General features: G+C 42.4%; 3 protein-coding genes across 5 annotated transcripts in view; 1 reads left to right on the top strand and 2 right to left on the bottom strand.

Annotated features, from left to right (window-relative positions):
- Positions 1–797: 797 nt before the first annotated feature.
- Positions 798–2,074, bottom strand: dctpp1 (dCTP pyrophosphatase 1). The gene has a single exon (XM_035637770.2). It carries the CDS (start codon positions 2,072–2,074, stop codon positions 1,292–1,294), a length of 783 nt encoding a protein of 260 aa, XP_035493663.2. The 3' UTR covers positions 798–1,291.
- gatb (glutamyl-tRNA(Gln) amidotransferase, subunit B) lies at positions 2,073–18,315 on the top strand. The gene is made up of 13 exons (XM_035637768.2): positions 2,073–2,221; positions 4,318–4,471; positions 4,568–4,681; positions 9,146–9,344; positions 9,644–9,766; positions 9,881–9,994; positions 11,326–11,410; positions 12,680–12,724; positions 13,000–13,192; positions 13,386–13,519; positions 17,442–17,520; positions 17,652–17,786; positions 17,900–18,315. The coding sequence occupies exons 1-13, from the start codon at positions 2,073–2,075 to the stop codon at positions 18,023–18,025; spliced, it is 1,650 nt and encodes a 549-aa protein (XP_035493661.1). The 3' UTR covers positions 18,026–18,315.
- Positions 18,316–19,572: 1,257 nt separating this feature from the next.
- Positions 19,573–23,532, bottom strand: part of fhip1aa (FHF complex subunit HOOK interacting protein 1Aa) — a 25,874-nt gene continuing 21,914 nt past the window's right edge. For all 3 annotated transcript variants that reach the window (XM_047333849.1, XM_035637560.2, XM_047333848.1), the window contains 2 exons: positions 23,431–23,532; positions 19,573–22,308 (listed from right to left, as the gene is read on the bottom strand). The exon at positions 23,431–23,532 is cut by the window's right edge and continues 16 nt beyond it. In XM_047333849.1, the coding sequence (XP_047189805.1) occupies positions 22,106–22,308; positions 23,431–23,532 (305 nt within the window). In that variant the 3' untranslated portion in view covers positions 19,573–22,105. The remainder of the gene's footprint in view (positions 22,309–23,430) is intronic.

The following is a 23,532-nucleotide window of genomic DNA, read 5'->3' on the forward strand; positions in this document are numbered from 1 at the left end:
AGTCGTCTGAAGGACTTTAAGTCTAAAGTAGAGCGCCATCACTGCAGCCTAGAGGAGGATGAGGGCAGCTTTCAGCCTCATTGGGCATATTAAGATATCGTAAATTAGTTTTTCAGCGTAACTTTTTGTTAAATGAGCTAAAGTAATAATTTAGCGTCATGTACTTTAAGGAGTTTTCAAGTTATTCAAAGTATTGACTTTGAACCTCCGACATAAGATTCACCAGTGAAATATTCAGCTCAGAATTTGTATACGATTCTGTCTGAGCAATACAGTGATTCTATGTAAGTTAATTGATTGCAATATATGAGTCTGCACCAGTTAGCAGACACTGTTATTGTGTTTAGGACGTTAACTGGTCAAGTTGATTCCAGTTTATTAGGTACACCTAGAGCTAAAACTAATGCAGTCTAATGCAGAAGACCTGCGATAAAAATCTTGCTTCCATGGAACTTGTTGGTTGAATTGCATGGTTTTAACATTGAGACATTTCTAATATTTGGCCACCCCATTTCCATTAGTGAGGTGGAATAGAAAATCATCAGTATACAGCAACACAATTGACAAACCAAAGCATCCATCCACACAATTAAAATGAAAACTGATCATAAGCTCAATGAATGCAGCATTTGTTGCAGGATTTTTGTAATTGACTGCATTAGTTTTAAACATTAACCTCATTAACTACAAAGTGGATGTATTTTACTTGACTGAACTTGCATGGAGACAGCAAACAAGACTACTGACCAACACATTTTGTTTTGAAAGGTTGATAAATGAGTGAAAAAGACACAAGGGGGAATTAAAGCAGCTTTTACTATTACAAGATCATCTGCAATAGGAATAGATAAAAACCAACAACACAATTTCTCTTCTTTCACTCCCAAACAGGAGCCAAGCTATAAAAGTTCAGTGAGAAATATTTTCTTCCCAATACTTCCTTAACAACTGTACAACAGTGCTGTTCTCTCTATAAAAATAGTATGCAAGGCCTGGAATTGACACAATGATTAGACTAGAGCAGGATTTTAAAAGTTAAGCTCAATAAAAAAACTCCATATCCCTCAAGTGCCTGGCCTGCTGAATGCAGCTCTGCATGTTGAGGTACAGTAGGGGAACAGGGCATCCACAGGAAGAGCATTCATATAGTTCTGTAACACGCAACCCAGAAAAAAAGCCATTTGAACCAAACTATTAAAAAACGTTCTATAACAGTAGACTGCGGTTGAACTGGTAGTGGAGTGGACAGCAGCTGCAGCAGCCGCGTTCGGTTGTCTGCAAACAGCCACACTCAGTCCTTGTACTCGGTGTACTTCTTGGCCGAGCCGTGCACCTTGCTGGCGGGGTATTTCAATCGGTTCAGGGCCATTTTGCGCAGCACCGCCTGGGGAAGGTCCACGCGACACTTCTCGGCGAGCTCCACCAGGTAGATCAACACGTCGCTGAGCTCCTGCGCCAGCCGCTCCCGCTCCGACTCGCTCCAGTCGGGCAGGCCCTCGGCGACCTCCCCCCGCCACTGGAAGAGCTCGGCCACCTCGCCCACCTCCCCGACCATGGCCAGCAGCAGGTTGCGGGGCTGGTGGAACTGGTTCCAGGCGCGCTCGTCCGTGAACTCCGCCTGCATGCGCCGAATGTCCTCAATGGTGGGCGCGGGGGTGAAGGTGAACTTGCCCGGCTCCGCCGCCGCCGCCGCTCCGTTCCGCAGCTCGGGGCCGGCTGATGCCCACGCGGCCGCTCCGTTCGCCGCCGCCGAGCCGTTTGAAGACACCGGCGACACGTCGTCTTTTAATCCGCACTCTCCTGTTCCGTTCGTAGCCATCATTGTTGTGGGGATTGTGTCCGACGTGTCGCTCAAAAACACGATTTTAACTGATAACGACAGCCTGCTCTTCCACAGCCCCGCAGAAGTCCCGCCAGTTGTTTGGCCGGAAATGACGCCGGTTATGCCGGAAACCGGAAACTCCTCGCGGCCTGGGCTTTGTAGTTTTACCCCAACGTGCGTATTAAACGTCGCCGCAAAAAAAAAAAAACTACAGTTCCCGTCTGGTGTGCGCTGGACTGTCGAAGGCAACATGGCGGCCTCCTCTGCGGCAGCAGGTGAGCTGCTGCTCAATGTGAATAGAAGAATGTCGCTATTTTATCCGAAGGCTTCGTGCGCGATACGACGAATAAGCACGGCGAGCTCACGACGCCACAGCGAACCGCGGCCGACAGCCAAGAGGTAAGAGGGGGAGGAGGAGGAGCTGGAGGACCGTTGTTGTTGTTGTTGTTGTTGTTGTTGTTGTTGTCGTCACTCACCTGGCTCACTCACCTGTATACAGCAGGAGGTGAAATGATGACACAGTGTTTTCATGTATCGATCAGGATGCCTCTGATTTAAACTGTGGCCACTGGCTAACTAAAGAAGAAAAAAATAAACTGTGTACAAGGTGGTCTTCTTTTCTTCTTCTTTTTAAAACAGTTTATCACTAAAGTCACAGTTTGTCTAAACATTTTGGTTTGGAGTGGAGAAAAGGTGCTGTCGCCATGGTTACCATCAGCTTCCGAGAACGCTGGTGGAAGTCTGTCATCTTCACTGGTTTCACTCCTGTTGTTATCGTGCAATAATACAGTTGGACTCCCTGCAAGAGACATATGTATTATTATTTTTAAAGATTTTCTCGTTCATAATATCGATCAAGTTCCCAAAAAATCATTGGATCCAACTAAGTCTTTTTGTTAGACCAGCTATTATGCAGCTAACTTTGTGCTTAACTCAGTTTTTCTCTGAAACATGGGTAGATCACCTTCGCTTCACGGTTAACTTAACTAACAAGCTCAGATGGTAAATAGTGAATGGACTGCATTTATATAGCCCCTCTCTGGATTTTACAGTACGAGTCACATTCACCCATGCACACACACATTCATACAACACTTCTATACGCAGTGCTTTTTCTCTCACACGTCATTCACACACTGCCAGCACAGCCGACAGGGGGCAATTTAGGGTTCAATGTCTTCTTGCCCAAGGACACTTTGGCAAACAGACTGAATGAGCCACAGATTCTGTGATGAGTGGACGACGCCCCTCCTGAGCCACAGCTCATTAATGAGATCACTGGAAGCAGGGTGTCAACATTTCTACAGGATTCTGACAAAGATAAAGCAGTAGATGTTTTGTTTTTTTTAAAGATCGTTAGATAATCTTGCTGCTCCATTTTTGTTTTCCATTTGTCACTCAGAGCTTCTGACAGAGGGAGAGTTTATCATACTAAAAAACAACTGTACATAATAACTGCATTTTAATTGCACAACGATTCTCCAATTCTCGACAGGGCTCCAGACAACATTAATGCTTTTACACTTTTTTTAAACTATCACCGCAGCTCAGAATAAGATGAGGAGACTTTGATAATTGGGGACAAAAACAAAATCCTCTTGTCTTTTGTCAGAAATATAATCCTCACACTGTTTAATATTACCTGTGATTATAAATACAACATGTCAGTTAGATTAACCTCATGAGACATTTATTCCCTTTTTCTCCTCCTCTCCTCTGCTTTGGCAGCAGAAACAGTATCGCTCTACTTATTATTTGTTCATCATCAGACAAAATAAAGCAAAAAATATTATATATTAAAGAACCTTAAAATAATTCCTGTTCTTATTTAAAGTAAAGAATTAGCCTGGCCTTAATATTTGGATATTTTTCTAGTGTTTCTGCAGCTTTTTATTATATTCTAGCTACATGATCATACTGTTTTAATTTCACTCGGTGGAACAACACCTTCTACTGTATTATAATAGAAGTTACCTGCAGGTATCGCAGTTTCATTTTACATTAAGTTCATGGTCGGGACAGTGTCACCTCTCATTTTCATTTTCTCATATCTCATTTTCTGTCTCTGATCTAAGACAAAACATAGTTTGCATCCCCAAAAGTCTGACATTTGGTAATATGCCTGAATCAATGCATCAATAAAGCACGATATAAACTGATAAGGGTTTTTAAAGGTCCATGCCACCTTGAAGATGATCCCATGGTCCCAATCTATTTCTCAAGACCATGATGGGCAATCCCTACTAATATTTTTTAAATCAGATAATCGCACATCAAACAAGGAGCCATTCCAAATTCCAGCATCAGAATACACACAGAGTAACAGATAACTTTTTTTAGACCAGCTATTTTGTGTATACTTATATAACAGTGTAAACAAATTCAGCTTTTAGTGGAAACCTGTCAGCCAGACAGAAGCAAGTATTTTCCTTTGCCAGGTACAATGCTCCTTCTTGTGGCTGATTTTGTTTCTTTTTCTCTCCTCTCTGCCTCAGCGCTCCCCAGCAGCTGGTTGGGGTGGTCGGCTTGGAGATCCACGCCCAGATTAATTCCAAGACTAAGTTGTTTTCTGGCTCACAAGTTCGCTTCTCAGACCCGCCAAACTCCCTGGTGTCCTTCTTTGATGGATCCTTACCTGGCACATTACCTGTAAGTGATGTTTAGCTTAATTCAGACAAAGATAACTGTTGTTTCTTTGATCCCCGTCTTGTCAGATCTTAAGGTAATGTCACTGTGTGTTCCCAGGTCCTGAACAGACGGTGTGTTGAGGCAGCAGTGATGACAGCACTGGCTCTCAACTGCACTATAAACAGGAAGTCACTTTTTGACAGGAAACATTACTTCTACGCGGACCTCCCTGTGAGTTTTTCCACCCTCTGTCATCCTTTGTTACTTTCTGTGCAACACCTTGGGGAAACAGCAGTGTAGAGCTGCCATTGTCCTGCACATCACACTGCATTATTGTTTTACTTTGATATAAGTTGTCCCCCTCTGCCTCCATCTTATCCATCACAACACTGCCAGTGAACTCTTCCTGGCCCTGAGCTCTAATTTAAAAAGTGAGCAGGTCTTGCTGAAGCAGCAAAAATACTATTTGCCACACATACAGTCAAATGATACAGAAAGCTGTTAAAGAAAATTATTTATTTCCTCACTTACCAGCTCATTTCCTACAGTGCACTTCTATTTTTACATTACACACAGGTCATTTCCCTCCTCCTGCCTTTGCTGATCATTTGGGTATAGCTTTCCCTTATTTACATGATTTGAATCATTATCGGAGCCCTAAAAAACCCCAGGTAGTGGAGTAGATCCATTACAGACATCTGTGTGTAGCTGGTAGTTTGATTATGGACTTTCTGATTTTTTTATTTAAGTACAGGGCTTAAATTACCCATAAAGGACTGAATGTACAGATCTTAACACATCTCAAGGAAAATTCAAGGCCAATATTTGGAGTGCAGATTAATTTAGAGATTTTAAATAATTACTTTAATTAATTTAAATTATTGACTGTACAGTGGATGGATTGAGTTTGTCCATTTTAATTCAACCTAAAACACACTATGGTGCACAAAAAGTGAAAGGGTATTAATATTTTCATATTTTTCAAAAAAAACACATATATTGTACATTTTTACAATAACAATACGTCAAACATACCTTGTTTAGGTACTGTTCTTGTTCATGCTAACCATTTTCACCACAGCGTTGTTTTGAGCTGCAGCAGGCAGCTTTGAAAAAAAAAAAAGTTGTAAAAACCCACTGTACACTACCTGCCCAGCACCACACAGCACAGAGACGGAGTTTGCAACTATCTGGTGAGCACAGTGGAACATTTAGCAGCTAAAGGGACAGATATATCCCTCAGGAGTTGCAGGGGAGAAACTGTGAGCAAATATCAGACTTGTATTCACCGGTTGGCACAACTACACAACTACAAATGGTAGTGTTTCTCTGTAAACGTTGGAAATGTAAGAAAGAAAATGCTTGCTTAGTTTTGTCATATCAAGTTAAAAGGTGAAGATATATATATTTTTTTTGTCCTCACAATTTGTGTCCGCTCCCTCCAAGTAGCCAAACAAGAATTTGCAGCTTTAAAGTCCTTGCAGTAATTGCTGTTAAGGAATCAAAAAAGGAGATCAGACAAATTTTCCAACGTGTTATTTGAGGAGTTACATATCCAATGGTATGATGCAGGTATATGTTTTTTTTCAGTGTCAAGCCAAATAGCAGTCTGGTTTAGTGGTGATAGAGGTATCCATCCCTCCCAACAGTGTTGCCCTTGTGATGTTCATTCTTCTCTGTGTAATAGAGCACTCGCATGACAAGAGCTCACTAGCCCTCAGAGCCCCGACGTGATTTAACTGCCATTATTCCGCCTCAGATGGAAAAGACAAAATGTGATGGGAACCTATCGAGACGTCTTCTAATAAATCTAGAACTTCTCAGAAGAAAGGCAGTGGAGAAAATTTTGAATTTTAACAGTTTGTCTCGCCCTGGTAAGACATCAACTTTGGGCAAGGTAATGAATAATGTAATGATGGACTGAAGAACTTAGGGGGCAGATTTTTTCTCCTCCTTTGGTATTATTTCATTTAAACTGCCCAAAGAAGTGGATTAAAATGAGAGTATCCTCACAAAGAAGCAAGCAATACACAGAGTATTAGCCTAAGCTGCTATTTTTTATTACATCCTTTCTGTTACTGTATTACATTGAAAGAGATGATCTTTTCATTCAATATTTCTGATTTAATTTCCTACCTGAATTGCATCTGTTGTAAAAAAAGGTGACCTATAAGGCTTGACGCACAACACCTTTTGTGAGACCTTGATAGATTATTACTGGTTATCACAAGGTTGCAGCAGGACATATTTTAATGACATTACATTACATTACACATACATTATCTCCCAAGAAAGTCCATGTCTCCAGAAATCCCAGTGAAATCCCCTCCAGAAGCACAAGGATTACTGTTGTGTTCCTCTTGCTCCATTGTGTGTTTACTGAAGATTGCATCACGTCTTTTGGATCCATTCTCAACAGCTGACACACACACACACAGCCGGGACTATAATACCCGATTTCACTTTAGATTTCACAGCAACCCCTCCCAACAGGTCGAGCCTGAAACCTTTGTCTGTGTTTTATATTCACTGTGTGCACAATACCTGTTGTTGCCTCTTTAGGAATCCAATCATTTATTTAGTTTGCATTAGTCTCATCGGCTGCTTCAAAGGAGCGATCTGTTCCGGTGCCACGTTGAAAAGCTTGATAATCTGAAGCCAGAGTACATTTAATTATGCAGATGATGAAATGTTTTTTCACGTTCGACCTTAAGTTTGAATGTTTGACTGCTCGTAAAACCAAACCAATAGCAGGACTGAGGGGAGAAATTATCCCACCCTTGAAAAATACATTTGTAAATTGCATTTACATTATTGATATGTTCCACTAGAAATCCCTGATTGCATTTTGTAAAACACCACAGTTGCTCATTAAATGATTAATGCTGCTGTCCGACCAGCACTCCTTCTTTGAGTTGAAATGGCAGGCAACGCACATACGTAACACTTTTAACAGCCCTCTAATAACATGCCTCAGCAGCTCCGCACTAATCTGTCAGCTGAAGTAAATAATCACAATTTCCTTAAGATATTAAGTTTCTAAATAAACAGACTTGGCCTGATTGTTGAAGCTCTGATGTGTGCTCGATGAGACCAATGAATGTGTGTGTGTGTGTGTGTGTGTGTGTGTGTGTGTGTGTGTGTGTGTGTGTGTGTGTGTGTGTGTGTGTGTGTGTGTGTGTGTTTGTGTGTTTGTGTGTGTGTGTGGGACCTCAACGGTTAGTTGGAACGACTGACTGAGGTTTGAAATGAGTCAGAAAAATGACTCAGCGGCTCACAACCACAGAAATGAGTTTGGAGGATGTGTGGATGTCTGAACCTGCACGTGTAGTATGAGAGCAGACACACATCTGTAGCTGTGAGTGTGAGAAGGTGTTCTGCTCATTAGGGCTCAATCTGTTGCCGGCGTGTAATTGGGGAAACATTAATGTGTCGAGTAGGAACTTATTAACAACAGACTTGCTTCATCCCTCATTATGTAGCCAGCAGTAGCTGAGTCATTATGCAGGAAATGGAAATAATCTTCACTTATACAAATGCTGCCTAATGTACATGATGTACAAGCTCGTGTTAAAGCAGGCAACACTTTCAATGGCAGAGACAAAAACCAGAATTTGAAAAAGAAAATCCCCTACAGTCAATTCTTTTCCCCTCTCGCGTGGACGTGACTGATTGTGTTGATCAGGCACATTGTACCCCCCCCTTCACTCTTCTCTCACATCCTTGCTTTCTTTAGCATAAGTATGATTAATGTTTAGTTCCTGTGATGTGGTCGCCATGGTAACGCAGGGAATTAACACTTGGGGGCCACGGATTCTTTTAAGGAATAGAGAAGCAGATGAAATATTCATTCCCATGCTTTTGTGAATAGAAACCTTGAGTGGAATGGCCGCACTGCTGCAGCATTATAACGAGGGACCGGCCAATCAGCCGGGCGTATTTATTTAATTTGATGCTGCCTGCATCACCTTTAGACGAACCCACGCCACTGACTGCAGTCTCGGTCATCTGTTATTCCACTGCAACACTTTGATTTGACTAAACGACTCACATTTCTTTCTTTTATTTCACGTTGAAAAGGATATTTTGTTCATATTTTTCACAAAATGAAAGATGAGTCCATTCATTCAATTCAAATAATAATTTAAAGTAGGATAATAAATGTAATTACTGACATTATGATTAATTTATTGAGATACATGTTAAAATGACAAAAGCTACAACAAGCAGTGATATCCAACGAAAGTTCAACCAACCAATTTGCCAGGAGACTTCTGTTCAACTCATCACACTGTCATCAGCATGTTGATATATCAGCATTAATATAATTAACAGAGAAGAAACATTTGGGAATGAAAAGCATGCACTGCTAGGTCATATTGCACAATTAATTCCAAATAATAATAATAAAAAAAAAAGGATATCAGTTAAAAAAGATTGTTAAAGGATGACATTATATAATTGTTGTTGACTGTGTACTGATAGGCGTTTCTACATGCATCATTATGTCACCTTCAACCTCAAAGAAGCTAGGAAGGTTGGCTACTGGCACTGTAGCGGCCTGATAAAACGTTACATTTCTTGAAAAAGGGAAAGTTAAGGAGAGAAACAAAATGTTTTGGTTTTTTGAATGCTCTATTTACCGCATAACGTTGCTACCTGGAGTTTTTATAATGATGTATTTCCTCCTGTCAGGCTGGATACCAGATCACTCAGCAGCGGCGGCCCATTGCAGTAGATGGCATACTGACTTACAGCCTCCTTGGAGGAAAAAAGAGGAACCAAGTGATCAGAAAAACTGCGAACATAACACAGATACAGCTCGAGCAGGACAGTGGCAAGAGTCTCCACGATGACGTCCGCAGCCAGACCCTCATAGACCTCAACAGAGCAGGTGACGTCAGTTAGTCTGCGACTCAAGATTAAAGGATGTGGCTGCTGATATTCTGTATTTTTCTTATTGTCAATAGAATTGTCAAAAATCCCACGTGAAGACTAAAAGCAACAATAAAACCATAATGTGTATTTTTGTGGAGCCAAACACCTGATATAGCCTATTCCTTGAAAGCACATACCACCTGGTTCTTTCAATACTGTAAGAAAAAGAAGAAGAAAGTTCAGACACACACTAGATTTAAATTACTTAACAAAGCAAGAGCTATTGTAAAAGACAGCTGTCTTCACATCCACCAGGTGTAGGTCTGATGGAGCTGGTGATGGAGCCGGACATGAGCTGTGGAGAGGAGGCTGCTGCTGCTGTCAGAGAGCTTCAGCTCATCCTGCAGGCCCTGGGCACCTGTCAAGGCAACATGTCTGGTATGGAAATCACTTACTGTCTCTGCTTTCCTGTCCGAGCGTCCACACTGTACCTCTAAAACCCAAACCCATTGCCCTCACAGTGTGCATCTTTTTTTACGTCTTTCTCCTCAGAGGGCCAGCTGAGAGTAGATGCCAACGTTTCCGTCCACACGCCGGGTGAGCCCCTGGGCACCAGGACTGAGGTGAAGAACATCAACAGCACCCGATACCTGGCCAGGGCTATAGGTAAGCAAAATAAAAAGTTCGTAGGATAGCCCGAGAGTGTGGCAGACATTTAGCGAGGTTGCTTGAATGCCGTTGCACCTGAATAGGTCTTACGTTGTTGCACGTTCACTCCTCACACACCTGTTTCTGAGAGCAAAGACCTTTTTGTGAGTTGACCTTTGCATGCTTTGTCGCCCTGAAAAAAAAGAATGAGAAATCAAACAGGTAGTAAAAAGGTAAGATACGCTCAGTAGTGGGATGTAAAAGAAAAAAAGGGACATTTTGTGAAATATGCTTATTTGCTTTCTCACCAAGAAGAAGGTGAGGACATTGTTACAGATGTTGGGCAACAGCTGGCCCAGGTCCTTCCAAAATTAACAAAGATCACAAATTAACACATTTAATCCCTAGTAAACCAAAGTGTAAAAACAATTCCCCTGGTGCTGGGTGTTATGCCTGGGACAAAGTTTTACATTAAACGTTAAATTTGTACCTATAAGCTACCCAACAGTATATAAAATGGTTGAGATTATGCACGTGATGTGCACGTTATTTCATCAGTAGAAATACCCAATAATATAATATAAAATAATATATCATGGGACTGAATACTTTAGATACTTTGAAAATAATACTAATGCTAATTCAACTTAAGTAAAGGATCTAAATACTTCCTCCAACAGTGGAAATACACATGTACAAAGAAGGCAAAGATGCACCTCTGCAAGTTTTAAACTGTGAGGTTTAACAAAATTCATATAGAGTTTAAATAGAATTTGATTTTGTTGACACTAAAACAAGATGTCTGGATTTATGAAGAGGAGTGAAGACAGAAAGATAAGTTAATATTGACATATGTATATGTTGAGGATGGACAACCATTCACTAATAATTAGCTGTTTGATAGCAGCAAGCGGTGGTGAATTGGCTTCCTGCAGCTGTTGGCTTCAAATAAAGCATTGATTTTGTGTCAACTCAAACCTAACTGCCTGTCGATTGATCTTCACTTTAAAGAGCTGACAAAGAGCCTTCCTCCGGAAAATTTCAGCGTTTTTTAAGTTCAGGTTTGTAAGCTTGGTTCGACACACCGCGGTGCTGTGCTTGAGTTTCTCATCAATAAAGCCGCCTCGCATTTAATCTGCTGCCGAACTGGTATTTAAAAAGTAATGGGGAAAAACATTGTTTATCACAGTTATAATGTGGCAGCAGTCAGAGACCGGAGGGTTGCCAGTGTGTAACAGCAGATGTTCAGGCATTTACCACAGACACACACGTGTTTGTGTGTTACGCCGTTGTTGGAGTGTAAGTAAGTGTCTGGGTGCATGTTAATGTCGTTTCTCTTATATCACCAGACTACGAGATTCAGAGGCAGATCAAAGTCCTACAGAGAGGGGGGAAGGTGCAAAATGAGACCCGGGCGTATGATTCCAAATCAGGGTAAGAGCATGAAAGAGCAGGGCAGTGACACACTCTCTGACCAGGACCTCATTAGTCTCATGATCTGCCCGTTGAATGAATTACTGCCTGGACTCTGTTTAAATTACTGTACTTACACCTCCTCCTTGCTAGTTAGTCCCAGTGTGTTTATAGCCTCATGTCCCACCACATTAGTTGCCAGACCAATATTTTTAGTCACAACAACCAACGACCTATATGTCCTTCACTATATCATCTGTAAGTTTACCATTGGTAGATTTCCCACCGCCTATTGGACCTGGTCACTGTTTTGACTCCAGACCATCTCACCGTCTTGTAAACCCGTGTTTCCCTAATTTAATAAATCAAAAACCTGCTTCTGCCACTTGGTCCCATTTCCTGTGTTCCTGGCACTTGTTGTGACAATTACGAGCTTTGCTAAAGAGGAACCATCACGGTAATGATGAAGAATCGGATCATTTGGATGCCGCTGCCCTCGTCCTGATTTATCTGTGAGCTATGTGCTAGTCACGGGCGTGCAAGCTCACAGTGTGATCCAGCTCCCACCCAGCTGAAGACATTGATCGTCTTCTGGTGCTCTGCCTCCTTCCTATGAGGCCGACCTGCATGTCCGAGCTACATGGTGAAGCATGTTAAACAGCGCGTGACGGCCTATGATCGGTGGCTGATGGTTTGCAGTCAGCTGGGCTAACTCAAAGGCATCACTACATTCAACCCCCCGCTATTGTATTTTTATTTATTTTTTATTGTACTTTGTTTTCTCTTTTGTCTTGTTTTATTTTTGCTATAGATCTAGCACTAGTTTTTTTGGGGTGAGCATTTTAAACACTGACTGAATCCACCAGTCTTTTTAAAAATCATCAGAACATGCCCGTTACAATTACCCATGGTGAAAGTTAACACATTCAAATTGTTTTATCTGACCAATAGCCCAAAATAAACACAAAGAAAATCTGTGAATCTTCACATTTCAGGTGCTTGGGTGAATTTGAAGCATTTTCAAAAATGCTTTGAATAATAAACTAATCACACAACTTGTTGCCAAATCTGTTGAACTAAGACTAATTTATGAATTGTTGTAGCTGTAAAAGGTATCACATAGTGGTTAGAGATGTCTCTGATTTTGACTGCAGTTCCTCCAGGTTACTTTCCTGGGGTGTGTGTTTTATATATATATATATATATAGATATAGATATTATGTTGCTTTTTAAAATCTCAGAATGTGGATCATGTAAAAAAATGTCTAATAATTGCATGTTGTCTTGTAGGGAGACTATTCCCATGAGGGACAAAGAAGGTCTTCAGGACTACAGGTGAGTCTGAGTTTGTGGGTGGTCTGCACGGAGATTTGGTTTATTGACGTGGAGTGTGTGTATGCATGTGTGTGTGTGTGTAGGAGGGGGAAAGTTGGATGGACATGTATAAAGCTGATAGAGTCAAATGATGCGGGGAGCAAGTCAAATGTGACAAGTTTGGTGTCAAAGGGACAACCTACCTCGTCTTGTCTAACTTCATGTGTACTGCTGATAAACCATTCCTCCCTCCCCCCTCCTTTCCTCCCTTCCCTCTCTACCGCCCCCGCCTACAGATTTATGCCGGAGCCCAACCTGCCTCCTCTGATTGTGTACGAGGAAAACGCATCGCTGCCCACTGGCATTGATGCCTGCCAGGCGGTGGTGGTGCAGCAGATAAGGGAAGGGCTACCAGAGCTACCCGGCGTCAAAAGAGACAGGCTGGTGCAAACATACGGCATCCTGCCCGAGCACAGCTTCACGCTCGTGGTGAGTTTATGAGTGGGCGAGGGCACAGAATCCCGCAGTTTCCTGCACACTTCTTTTAATTGCCATCTGATCAAGTCAGCTTGGACGCAGTTCTGTTTGAATCCAGGACAAAGCTGAATACTGGTGTATGCCGGGCTTATTTGACACTGATTAGATAATGTGCATGCGAATGTCCATGGCGTTTTTGTTGCAGAACGAGGACGGGCTGGTGGAGTACTTTGAGGCCGTGTTAAAGGCCACAAAGAAAGAGCCGAGGAAGGTGATTGGCTGGGTGACAAATGAGCTGTTGGGCCACCTCAAACAGCAAGACATGAGTGTGAGCCAGAGGTGAGACAAATCCCTTTGTGTGATTTTACAATATTCATATAATGCTTATTGTTTGTCTTGCAGTTTGCCAACATAGCTTGCGCAAGTTATTCTGCTCAGGTCTTAGACGTCAGGGTTAAACTTTTCACTTGGGGTTCCACTGTAGCTTAAGGGTTAAGACACTGACCATGAACTGCAGCTACATTGCTGGTGCAGCTCTGCCTTGGGGCCATTTTTTTTGCATTTCTTTCCTCCATTTTCCTGTCATTCCTTCATGTCAGTAATGAAGGAATAAGAACACTTTTAAAGAAAGAAACATTCACTCTGCAATTGCAGTCTGTGTGTGTCGTGCCTCACTTTATTTTAAGATGTCACAAGCTACGGCTTCAAGGGCTTAACTCAAGGGAAAATCTCATGTCAAAAAATTGTCACCTAGAAGTGATTAAGTGTATCTGGTGTCAGCAGTTCAGCTCCATGTCCTGTAACTCACGACTAAACGTTAGTCTGAGACGCTTCGATGAATGGGATGTTTATAGCAGAAGGTTATATACAGTTGGATTTAGTGTGAAAAGAGGAGAAAATCCAAAAATCCCAGCAGAAAGAAGGGTTACATCAGTCAATAATACAAAAAGCAGAGCACATAAGGAGGAGGAGGTTGGAGTGGTGGTGGAGAGAACTCTGGCATCAAACAGCACTGGCACTGTATGTGTATCAGCAGAGTGAAGCTGCAGTCAGACCAAAATGTGCCTTGACTTGTGGTGTTGTCGAAAGCAGGGACCAGAACTGGAAACAGTGGGGGTTCGGTTGTGAATGTGACCCACAGCAGCTACTGTAGTCCAACATCAGCAGTCCAGAAATTGTGTTTATACACATTTTGAACAAACATTTCACTGTCATTAACCTCTGTTGCTCTCTTCTTGCACTCACCGCAGCGAAACAACATCCTCCCTTCTCTGCTACATGTAATTTCCTGCTGCGGGTATAATTAAACAATATTTCCTTAATGAGAAGTCAGTCCCAGCTCCCCTCTCAAACACTGGAGAGGCTCATGATTTTTTCCTGTCTTAAGTTCAGTCTGATTGAAGCGGAAGCCAAACCCAGTCTGACTGCATCAAAAATACTGAGACATGTCAGGTTATAATGACCGGGCTGCACACACCAACATGAATATGATTGGGTGTAACTAGTCGGCTGATGCCCGCAGAAATGTGAGCGAGTCTATCATCATGAAGCATGAATGGAGCAGATGATTACGAGCCGTTACGGTAAAAGTGGCTTCCCTTCTCTACCTGCCAACTCCATGCTTCATATCTAGAGATGACTGTGCCAGTGACTCAGCCATTGAAGCTGGAATCGAACCATAGTCACAGCCTGTTCAATCTGATGTTTAATTCACAAAGCAAGAGAAAGTAAAAGTTGGCAGTTTGCGGAACGACATGACAGTAGAAGTTGCAGATCAACAAGGACCACAACAACAAGCTCACTTCATTCGTTGGGTTTGCTGCTGACTCGCACCCTTAACACATTAATATTCACAACCCCTCAGCTGTTCTCGGCTCAATAGGAGGTGCCACTAAAATCCAACTTAATAAATGCTCTATTCCCCGAGAAGGTTTGTTCTGGATTAATGAGCATTTAGCCACAAAAAAAGATTGTAGGCTTTTAGTGCCGTGTTCAGAATAAAGATTTTATATTCAGGCTGCAGGTTCTGAGTTTAAACTGACAGCAGATCAACCTTAGTTAGTTCAAACGATTCACTCTTTCTTCCCTTAACCATTTTACACTATGCTCTGAGTTGATTGACATCAAGGATTATTAGTTCCTTAGTGTTCACAAATATTGATTTGACTGTTTCATTCCATACAGCACTGACGGTTCATAAACCACCTGATATTCCCTAATTCCTCATGTCTGTCAATGACAAAACCTTTGTGACAGTCCTGACAGCCCACTGGAGAGAAGTAAATGTGTGGACAAATCCAATTAGATTAGTCAAATCATTACCTTTCTTTGGATGACGGTGTTGTCTTGATTGCTCCCCGCTGAAGGCATGTTAGCTGCAATACTCTTTTCAATACTATGAGAGAAATTGCCGTCGTGGCTTGAGAAACTCCCCCCCAGCTTGTTGAGTTTGACTGAGATGCAGAATAGATCTTTAATTATTGCTTAGAATAAAAAGCTCTGAGTCATTACGGAGCAAATGAAATCAGAACAAGTAATGTCTCGACATCAGCGCAGATGCTGTGAGCTTCATGTTATCTACCATTCCCACTCAGACAGATGTGAAGCTGAGTCTGAGTAAACCAAAACGTAGCTGCATGTGCTTCAGTTGAAAGAAGGAGCGCTGGAGTGGTCTGCAGCTGTAGGCAGAGTAGAAAACAGAGATACCAAGTCACACAAGTGCTTTGAGAAACAACATTTGAGTGCTTGGAGCCAGGAGGAAGTGACTGGGTCCCATGAAAAAGGTCTTCTAGAGTTCACTGTTAAGAACAGCATCCGCTCTTTTGTTCATATGATCACAGGCAGTGTCCATTTTTGTCTCTGCTGTCCACCCAAATCTGTGTGTGTGTATATATATATATATATATTTATATATATATATATTTATATATTTATATATTCATTCATTCATTCATTCATTCATTCATTCATTCATTCATTCCTCCTCTGATTCCAAGCCTTTCAGAAGTGTAGGAGAAATGAGAAATTTGGAAGCACATTGGCCGGACAGAGAGCTGAAACTCCAGACATGTCATTAGGAACTTGTCCTGGCATTTCCACCAGCGGAGACAAGTCTCTCCTCCAGGGTACCCCCCCCCCTCAGGAAAGTCGCTGGCAGCTGCCTGAGAGGGAAACTCAGTGCAGCTCCGGTGGCAGACTCGCTGCAGGGCGGTGACAAGACGATGGCAGAATGGTGAAATGTCTCACCAGGCCTACATTAACGCCACGTTAGATATGTCAAAGATTTAAATACACAAATAGAATGAAGATGGGATTTTTGGGGCCTTTTTTTTTCATGTGTCCACTGCCAGATAAGCTCCACTTCATGAAGTGATATCATTATATTGTATTTTTCGGTGCTGTCTTTTTAATACTAAATGTTATAGGCCTTCTATTGAATAGTCATCCTTCTAATACGTTGTACAAATGAGCAGCAGAAGCTGGACATTACTTTTAGTTGTTTCCATTGTTTTGTCGTTACTTTTAGCCAAATATTTCAAAACTTTATCCATTACTTTTGACATGTTAGGGTTGAGAAGCCTAATGGACAAAGGCAGGAATACATGTTCACAGCGGTGATGGTAAAGCTGGAAGTCAGGGTTGAAAATGTGAGTTTGATCAGACACTCTTATCGGCGGCTGTTTGATAGCAGACTGCTGTTAATGTGCAGCTTACTGGTTATTGTACATGTGTAAACTAACTAAAGATAAGCATCGCACCATTTTTTTAAGCAAATATGTTTTTAATAAAATTTAAAAGTTATAGTCTAGGTAATTGAACTTTCCATGCTCCCCCTTGCAAATGCATCCCCTGAGGTGCAAGTATGGTGAGGAAGCATTGCTCTGTTGGACACATTAACATCTGGTCGAACCGAGTCGTGTTTGTAAAGATGGATACGTTTCCGCAGTGTCTATGCCGTCGTTGGAGGAGGCTTAGTGGAGATGGACTGTCTGGCCTCCAGTACACTGAATGAAACTCGGTCTCCACTTAATATTTCCTAACAGGCCTTTTGATTCTATTTGTCTGGTAGCCTGGGGAGTAAACAAGCACACATGGGAGAGACAAACACATTATAGTCAAAATCGCAAATGTTGATAGACTCTTGTGTCCTTTCGGTCTGACATTCTCCCTCTCTCTCTCTCTCTCTCCCTCTCCGCCTCTATTTATATCACTTACTCAGTCCGTTCAAATGTAATTAAATTACCCCTTCATTTGATTTCAGCCCCGTCTCTCCTCCTGCCCTGGCTGAGCTGCTGGAGCTGCAGGAATCAGGACACATCTCCTCCTCAGTTGCCAAGCAGGTCAGTCAGGTGCACCGACCGTGCAATTACCCCCCTTCTATCTGTCACTCAGTACACGCAACCCATGCTCCCGCTCGTCTGTATTCTAGTTATCACCTGCGTCTCGCTGGTTTCTCCCACTCTGTTCTCAGGTCTTCCAGGAGATGTGGAGGTCATCAGGCAGCACGGCCTCGAAGATCATCCAGGAGCAGGACTTGGGGCTTGTTAGTGATACTGCACAGCTGCACAGCATCTGCCAGAAGGTGGTGGACTCGCATCCCGATGAGGTGATGGGCTCACGTGCAAAGTCTCACTCGCAATGACATTGTTGTTGTTGTTGTTTTTTGGGGGGTTTGGTTCATGTTTGAGATGTTTTGTGTTTGCCGTGCCCCCTGTGTAGGTTGACGCCATCCGAAATGGAAACAAGAAGGTTCTGAACAAACTGATGGGCCTGGTTCAGAAAGAGACCAAAGGCAGAGCTGACCCAGTGCTGGTGAGGGAAATTTTACAAGAGAAGACTTCATGAAGGTTGGACTGTTCGGCAAGACCCAGCCAAATATAATATATGACAGTGATGTTGTGCATCTGTATGAGTCATGACAACGCAGAGATACATCATGCCAATATGGTGGCACATGGTACCTGGTCCTCCGTGGGCTGATGAAACTATTGATGGTCAAGCTTCCACCCTTTGTTCCTGAGAGATTTACATTTTGTAAATACTGTACAATGTTTTCACTGAACAACAGCTGGTATCTACTGTATGAATGTACGATATTTATGTGTCTAAAGAGTAATAAAGCTTTTTAGATTATCGCTCTGTGACATTTTTTTTTTTTTCATCACCATCTGGTTTGTTTAGTCAGTAACGGCATACATGAGTCCAGAGACGCCATATACGTACTGTACAAGATTTGATGTGACTTGGATGTAAAGTATAATGGTAAAGTCTGCTTGATGATGCAGTTTGATTAACAACAGAACAATCTAATAATAAACTACATTTAAAGTAAGGGAACTCACATTCAGTTCAACAGGTTTATACCATTGTTCATGCTGCTCACTGCTGTGGCCAGAGAAGCTGGAGCGAGACCCTGCCCATGCAGGTATCCAGGCATGAAAGTGATCGGTGAGCTCCCTCTTGTGGTTAAACTACATGTTGTTTGTCCTGTAATACTTTCTACACTTTGGTGCATTAAATATGGATTCTCACTGGTGTTAAAATGCAGATCCTTTTTCGCAACATCAATTCAAATTACCTGAAATTTATTATAAAGTGAAATTAATAATGAATAATGGCTATCACCTCGCCTCATCAGTTTTCCTGTCTAATATTTTCTGTGTTTACTAGTTTTGTAATGTAATAATAATCATAGGCATGTCTTGTTTGGAAACAAAATCGCTCCCAAACTATCGCGATCTCCGCAGCGTGTGCCACACACGACTAGTTTCATCAGCAAATGAGTCTCTCCGGTTCTCCAGCAGGTTTCGTGGCCAGCTGCACCTGTGAGCAGACAGAGATTTATAATGACAATACGGCTGTACACGTTTCTGTAGATTTAGTTTTTTCCGAGACATCAGCTGTTTCGCACAACTCTGAGTCTTACGCTTGAATGTTTATATCGTCGGTGCACGACGGGAGACACAAGTTGAAGTGTGATAGGAGGCGACTGCTTCCTGCGCATCATGTTTTGCCTAATGTACATACAGTATTTTCTCAATCAGTTCATCCCACATTGGCTTAGATTCATGTTTGTTTGTTTGTTGTTGTTTTTTTTACCCATGTAACAACGTGTTTGCATGCGCGGCCATAAAATGACAGAGTTTACTTATGGCGAAAAGATTTATCTTGTGCTCATGAGCTGTCAAAAAAACGTTTTCCATCACAGTCTGCTTCATCTGTGTGGTATGTCAAAGTCAGCGCAGGAGAATGGAGGATGTAAGCTCCTGTGGGGACGAGACCTAGTTTTGAACCAAATCTCTGCGGGGGGGGGGGGGGGGGGGGGGGGGGCTGTTCATAAAGGAAGTGTGTATTAAACGAGCACTTCAATGTGTACAGAACAAACACTTCACTTTCATTCACCAGAAGTTGTCTTTATTGACAGAGGCATGACTTTTTGTCTCACACATCAGCAACAAACAGCATCCAGATCACTGAGAGGATGAATCTTTGGAAGCTACCGAGACAGAAGCTGCTCTATAACCTTGGTCATTGTACCCGTTTTCATGCCACAAAGCAGCTGCAGCACCGATTGTCATTCCGTGCCGGGTGTGTTGCGGACGGCAGGCTGAACCTGCGCTGTGTCAGCAGTGCAGAGTGTGAAAAGGCTGATAAAGTGCCCTGCAACATTCTTTCACCAGAGAGGGAAACATTGTTCAACACAAATATACATTTCAAAGCCATTTTTGTGAGGCTGGGGGGGGACGGGGGGACGACACACACACACACACACATTATCCCAGAAAGATCCTGCTGCATAATTCATTACCTGCATAGCATGAGGTAGAAACTGCATCTATTTAAATAGGAACAAAAATACACCATCGAATTTTTAAAACTAAAGCTATAAATTGATGGGGCGAAAACGTTGATCAACTCAGAGTAAACCACAAAACTTTTCTACATTTTGTTTCTGTAAAAAGCATGTTACATTTTGTCTCTATTCAAAGCCATCCATTATCTCAGTGTCTGATTCTGAATTATGATTTTGAATTGGTTGTGTCATATTTTTCTATCTAAAATATAGGATTGACTAAAGGTAAATTATCTTAAGAAATGTCCCCATCATATGCTCTGCAACTTCAGATCAAATCGTGGATGGAAAAGGACGGGGATGGATTTACTCTGTTTCTAGAAACTGAGCCCTCGCAGTCAAATACATAAAAACAATAAACTGTATGGTTGCACACATCTTCAATCCCTATGGCCTTTCCTTTTACACTCCAACAATGGACAGCTTCAAGTAAAACAACTTTTCATATTGCATTGCCTCTTTGTAAATCCACTCAGGCAATAATGTGAACCAAAAAAAATAAATCATAATTTATAATTAGGCACCAATTTAAACCTATTTCTGTCCTGGTAAATCCAGTGAATAGAGGCAGACTTTGTTACAAATTATATCTCTTGTATAATATTTTCATTCTAATAAACATGTTGACTAAAATAAAGGCAATTTTCGACAGGTTCCCCTCGGTAACCATATCAGTCTGAGATGATTTTCAACAGTGATATATCAGATTTATCACCACTACAACACCCTACACAACGCCTACATATAAGACAAACCATAACTAAGAAGTCTTTAATATGACCTCATTGACGAAAAAAAATATGGCAATAGAAAGTCTCAAAAAAGCTTGAATACCCAGTCCCATTCTGAAAATATCCTATACTTAATTATACCTAAAATATCCTTGATTTGCATAGTGTTCTGTCATTAGAATAGTTTTCTTACATGTCTGTACATTATTATAAAGCATCACTGAAGTAAGGCAAATTAAATATTGAATATAAGAACAATCCTGGTTTCTTTGTGCTATTGTCTGGAGAACATGTGGAGCCCCGTTAATGTGGCAAACTAGTGCATCGTAGGAAAATTGCTTTTTCTCCGAACCGAAAGAAGAGAAGGTGCGTCGAGAAGAACTCCTGAGGTGCCGTCATCGTGAACCGACAGAAAATAGCCAACACGACACCGCACACACGGCGACTGTGGAGACACCGCTTTGTGAAGTTTGAGGACTAAAGACTTGTTTCGCTACAAGTCATGTGACAGAAAAACAAGGTCAGCGTGTGTTTCTGCTGCCGGCCCCCAACTGCCAGCTCCAACAGTGACATCACAACGACATGCTGCTCATTCAGAGGCGTGTCGCTCAGAGGCCTGTCGCTCAGAGGCCTGTGTCGCTGAGGCGTGTCGCTCAGAGGCGTGTCGCTCAGAGGCCTGTCGCTCAGAGGCCTGTCGCTCAGAGGCCTGTGTCGCTGAGGCGTGTCGCTCAGAGGCCTGTCACTCAGAGGAGTGTCACTCAGAGGCCTGTCGCTCAGAGGCGTGTCACTCAGAGGCGTGTCACTCAGAGGCGTGTCACTCAGAGGCGTGTCACTCAGAGGCGTGTCTCCACCTCGGCTCCACCCCCTCCGGCCCTTAAAATGTTCCGGAGGTTTTCCGCCGTGTCTGACTCGGACAATCTCGAGTTTGTGTCTGACAACAGCTACACTCGTGATCGGAGCTGGCTGTAGAAGACATTCAGAAGGAGGGCAGCTCAGATAAGGGCCGATGATTTGTTAAAACTCCTCTCTCGACGGTCTTTGGTCGGTCGACCTGGTGGACGCTCCGGCACACAGGTCACAGATTGTCCAGCTCAAAGTGTGGACCTCACACTTCACAGAACTAGAAAGATGGAATTAAGAAAGCACGAGAGAGTGATTGTCTTTGCTCGTAAAATAAATATTTGTCAAAAAAAAATAGTTGTATAAATCACTGAATCTTAGAGGTTTTTCTTCATCAAGTAGTGCCTGGAAGGAAAATAAAAAATAGAAAACCACCATCAAAGAGTCTTTTTTAAATCAGAGGGTCAAGTTGGACTCATCACTGAGGCCTACTGGGACGTTTTACTCTTCCATAGGAATGTAAGATAGGATGGAGTGCTCTTGTGCAATGGCGGCCAGCTCTTTGAGGAACTCCGTGAACAGGACGGTGGCGAAGACCTCGGTCCGATCCAGGGAGATGGCTTTGGGTTTCGGCGGCGGCGGCGGCGAACTCTTCAGGAGCCTCCCCGCCTCGCCGTGGGCGGAGCCACTGGCCCTGTTTGTGTCTGAGAACACGGGGATTCAATGGGTTACGATGACGTACGTTCAAATAATAAATAAACAAATAATGCATGTTTGTGTTCTGCGCATATGTTGGGATTTGTGAATACAATAATATTCCTGCTGATGATTTTTCCCCATTAATGAATAATTCAACTCAAAAAAAGTAGGATCTGCTTTTCTGTAATGAAATTAAATTGAAAAATTCTTTTTAAAAATCCCCTCTTTAGTCTCTTCTGATCCCTTATTTATTTATTTATTTTTCAAGCTCGTACAACTCTGGAACCGCAGGGACTCGAGTTCAAAAACAGGCCGAAAACTCTGGGGCGCAGCCGAGGCGGTTGCTCAACTGCAAAGACACACGACTTAACAGAATCAAGTAGAATTTATTCTGGTTGCCAACAGGAGCCAGAACACAAACCCATAATGAATACAGATGTTGCTTTCAGGCGTCCCTGGCGAGGTTAGTGGAACTGAGGAGCTCGACAACAGTTACAGTGTTTATTTTTCTCAAACCACCGAGTTGTCACAGAAATGTTCCCAAAAGTGTCACCGGAAAATATGATCTCATCTCCGACCGACTGCGGTTCTGAAAAATACCTGATTGATTTGACGTATTGGCGTCTTAATAACTTACATTTAGAACTGAGGCAAAATCCTGTAGCGGGCAAATGTAACAGAATGCGACAGTTCCTGAGGATCATCAACCTCGCTGATGAAGCACTGTATATTCTAGAGTAACAAAGTGAATATTTGAAGATAGATTTGATTTGCCATGTTTACAAGACGCACACGCGCGAGTCATACTGCTGAAGGCCCCAAAAAACCTAGTTACTTAATAAGCTTCTTACCATAAGTTCGTCGCTTCAACACAGATTTCAACACTTTTCAATCCAAGTACGTGCGTTTTTTTAATGCAAAACTGCTTGTTTTTTCTGTAAGTTTAACTTTGATTATTTCACGTATTGTCATGAATATTTATTTGTTGTAGAGAAATACTTTGGAACGAAACTCTCTGGGGCCTCCTGATATACAATACGGTCGATGCGTGGTTACAGTATCTCACCGCAGGCACACAAAGAAAGGAGAGAAAAAAGAACAAATCATAAGTGTGGGTGTATTGTTACCTGCTGCCATCAGCGTCTCCCTGGCCAGCATCCAGTGCTGGGCGGCAGTGATCAGCTCCGGAAAGTCCTTTCTGGAGGCGGCCAGCTCTTCTATCTGGTTCT

Source organism: Scophthalmus maximus, chromosome 8 (genome assembly GCF_022379125.1).
Source record: "Scophthalmus maximus strain ysfricsl-2021 chromosome 8, ASM2237912v1, whole genome shotgun sequence".
NCBI lineage: Eukaryota > Metazoa > Chordata > Actinopteri > Pleuronectiformes > Scophthalmidae > Scophthalmus > Scophthalmus maximus.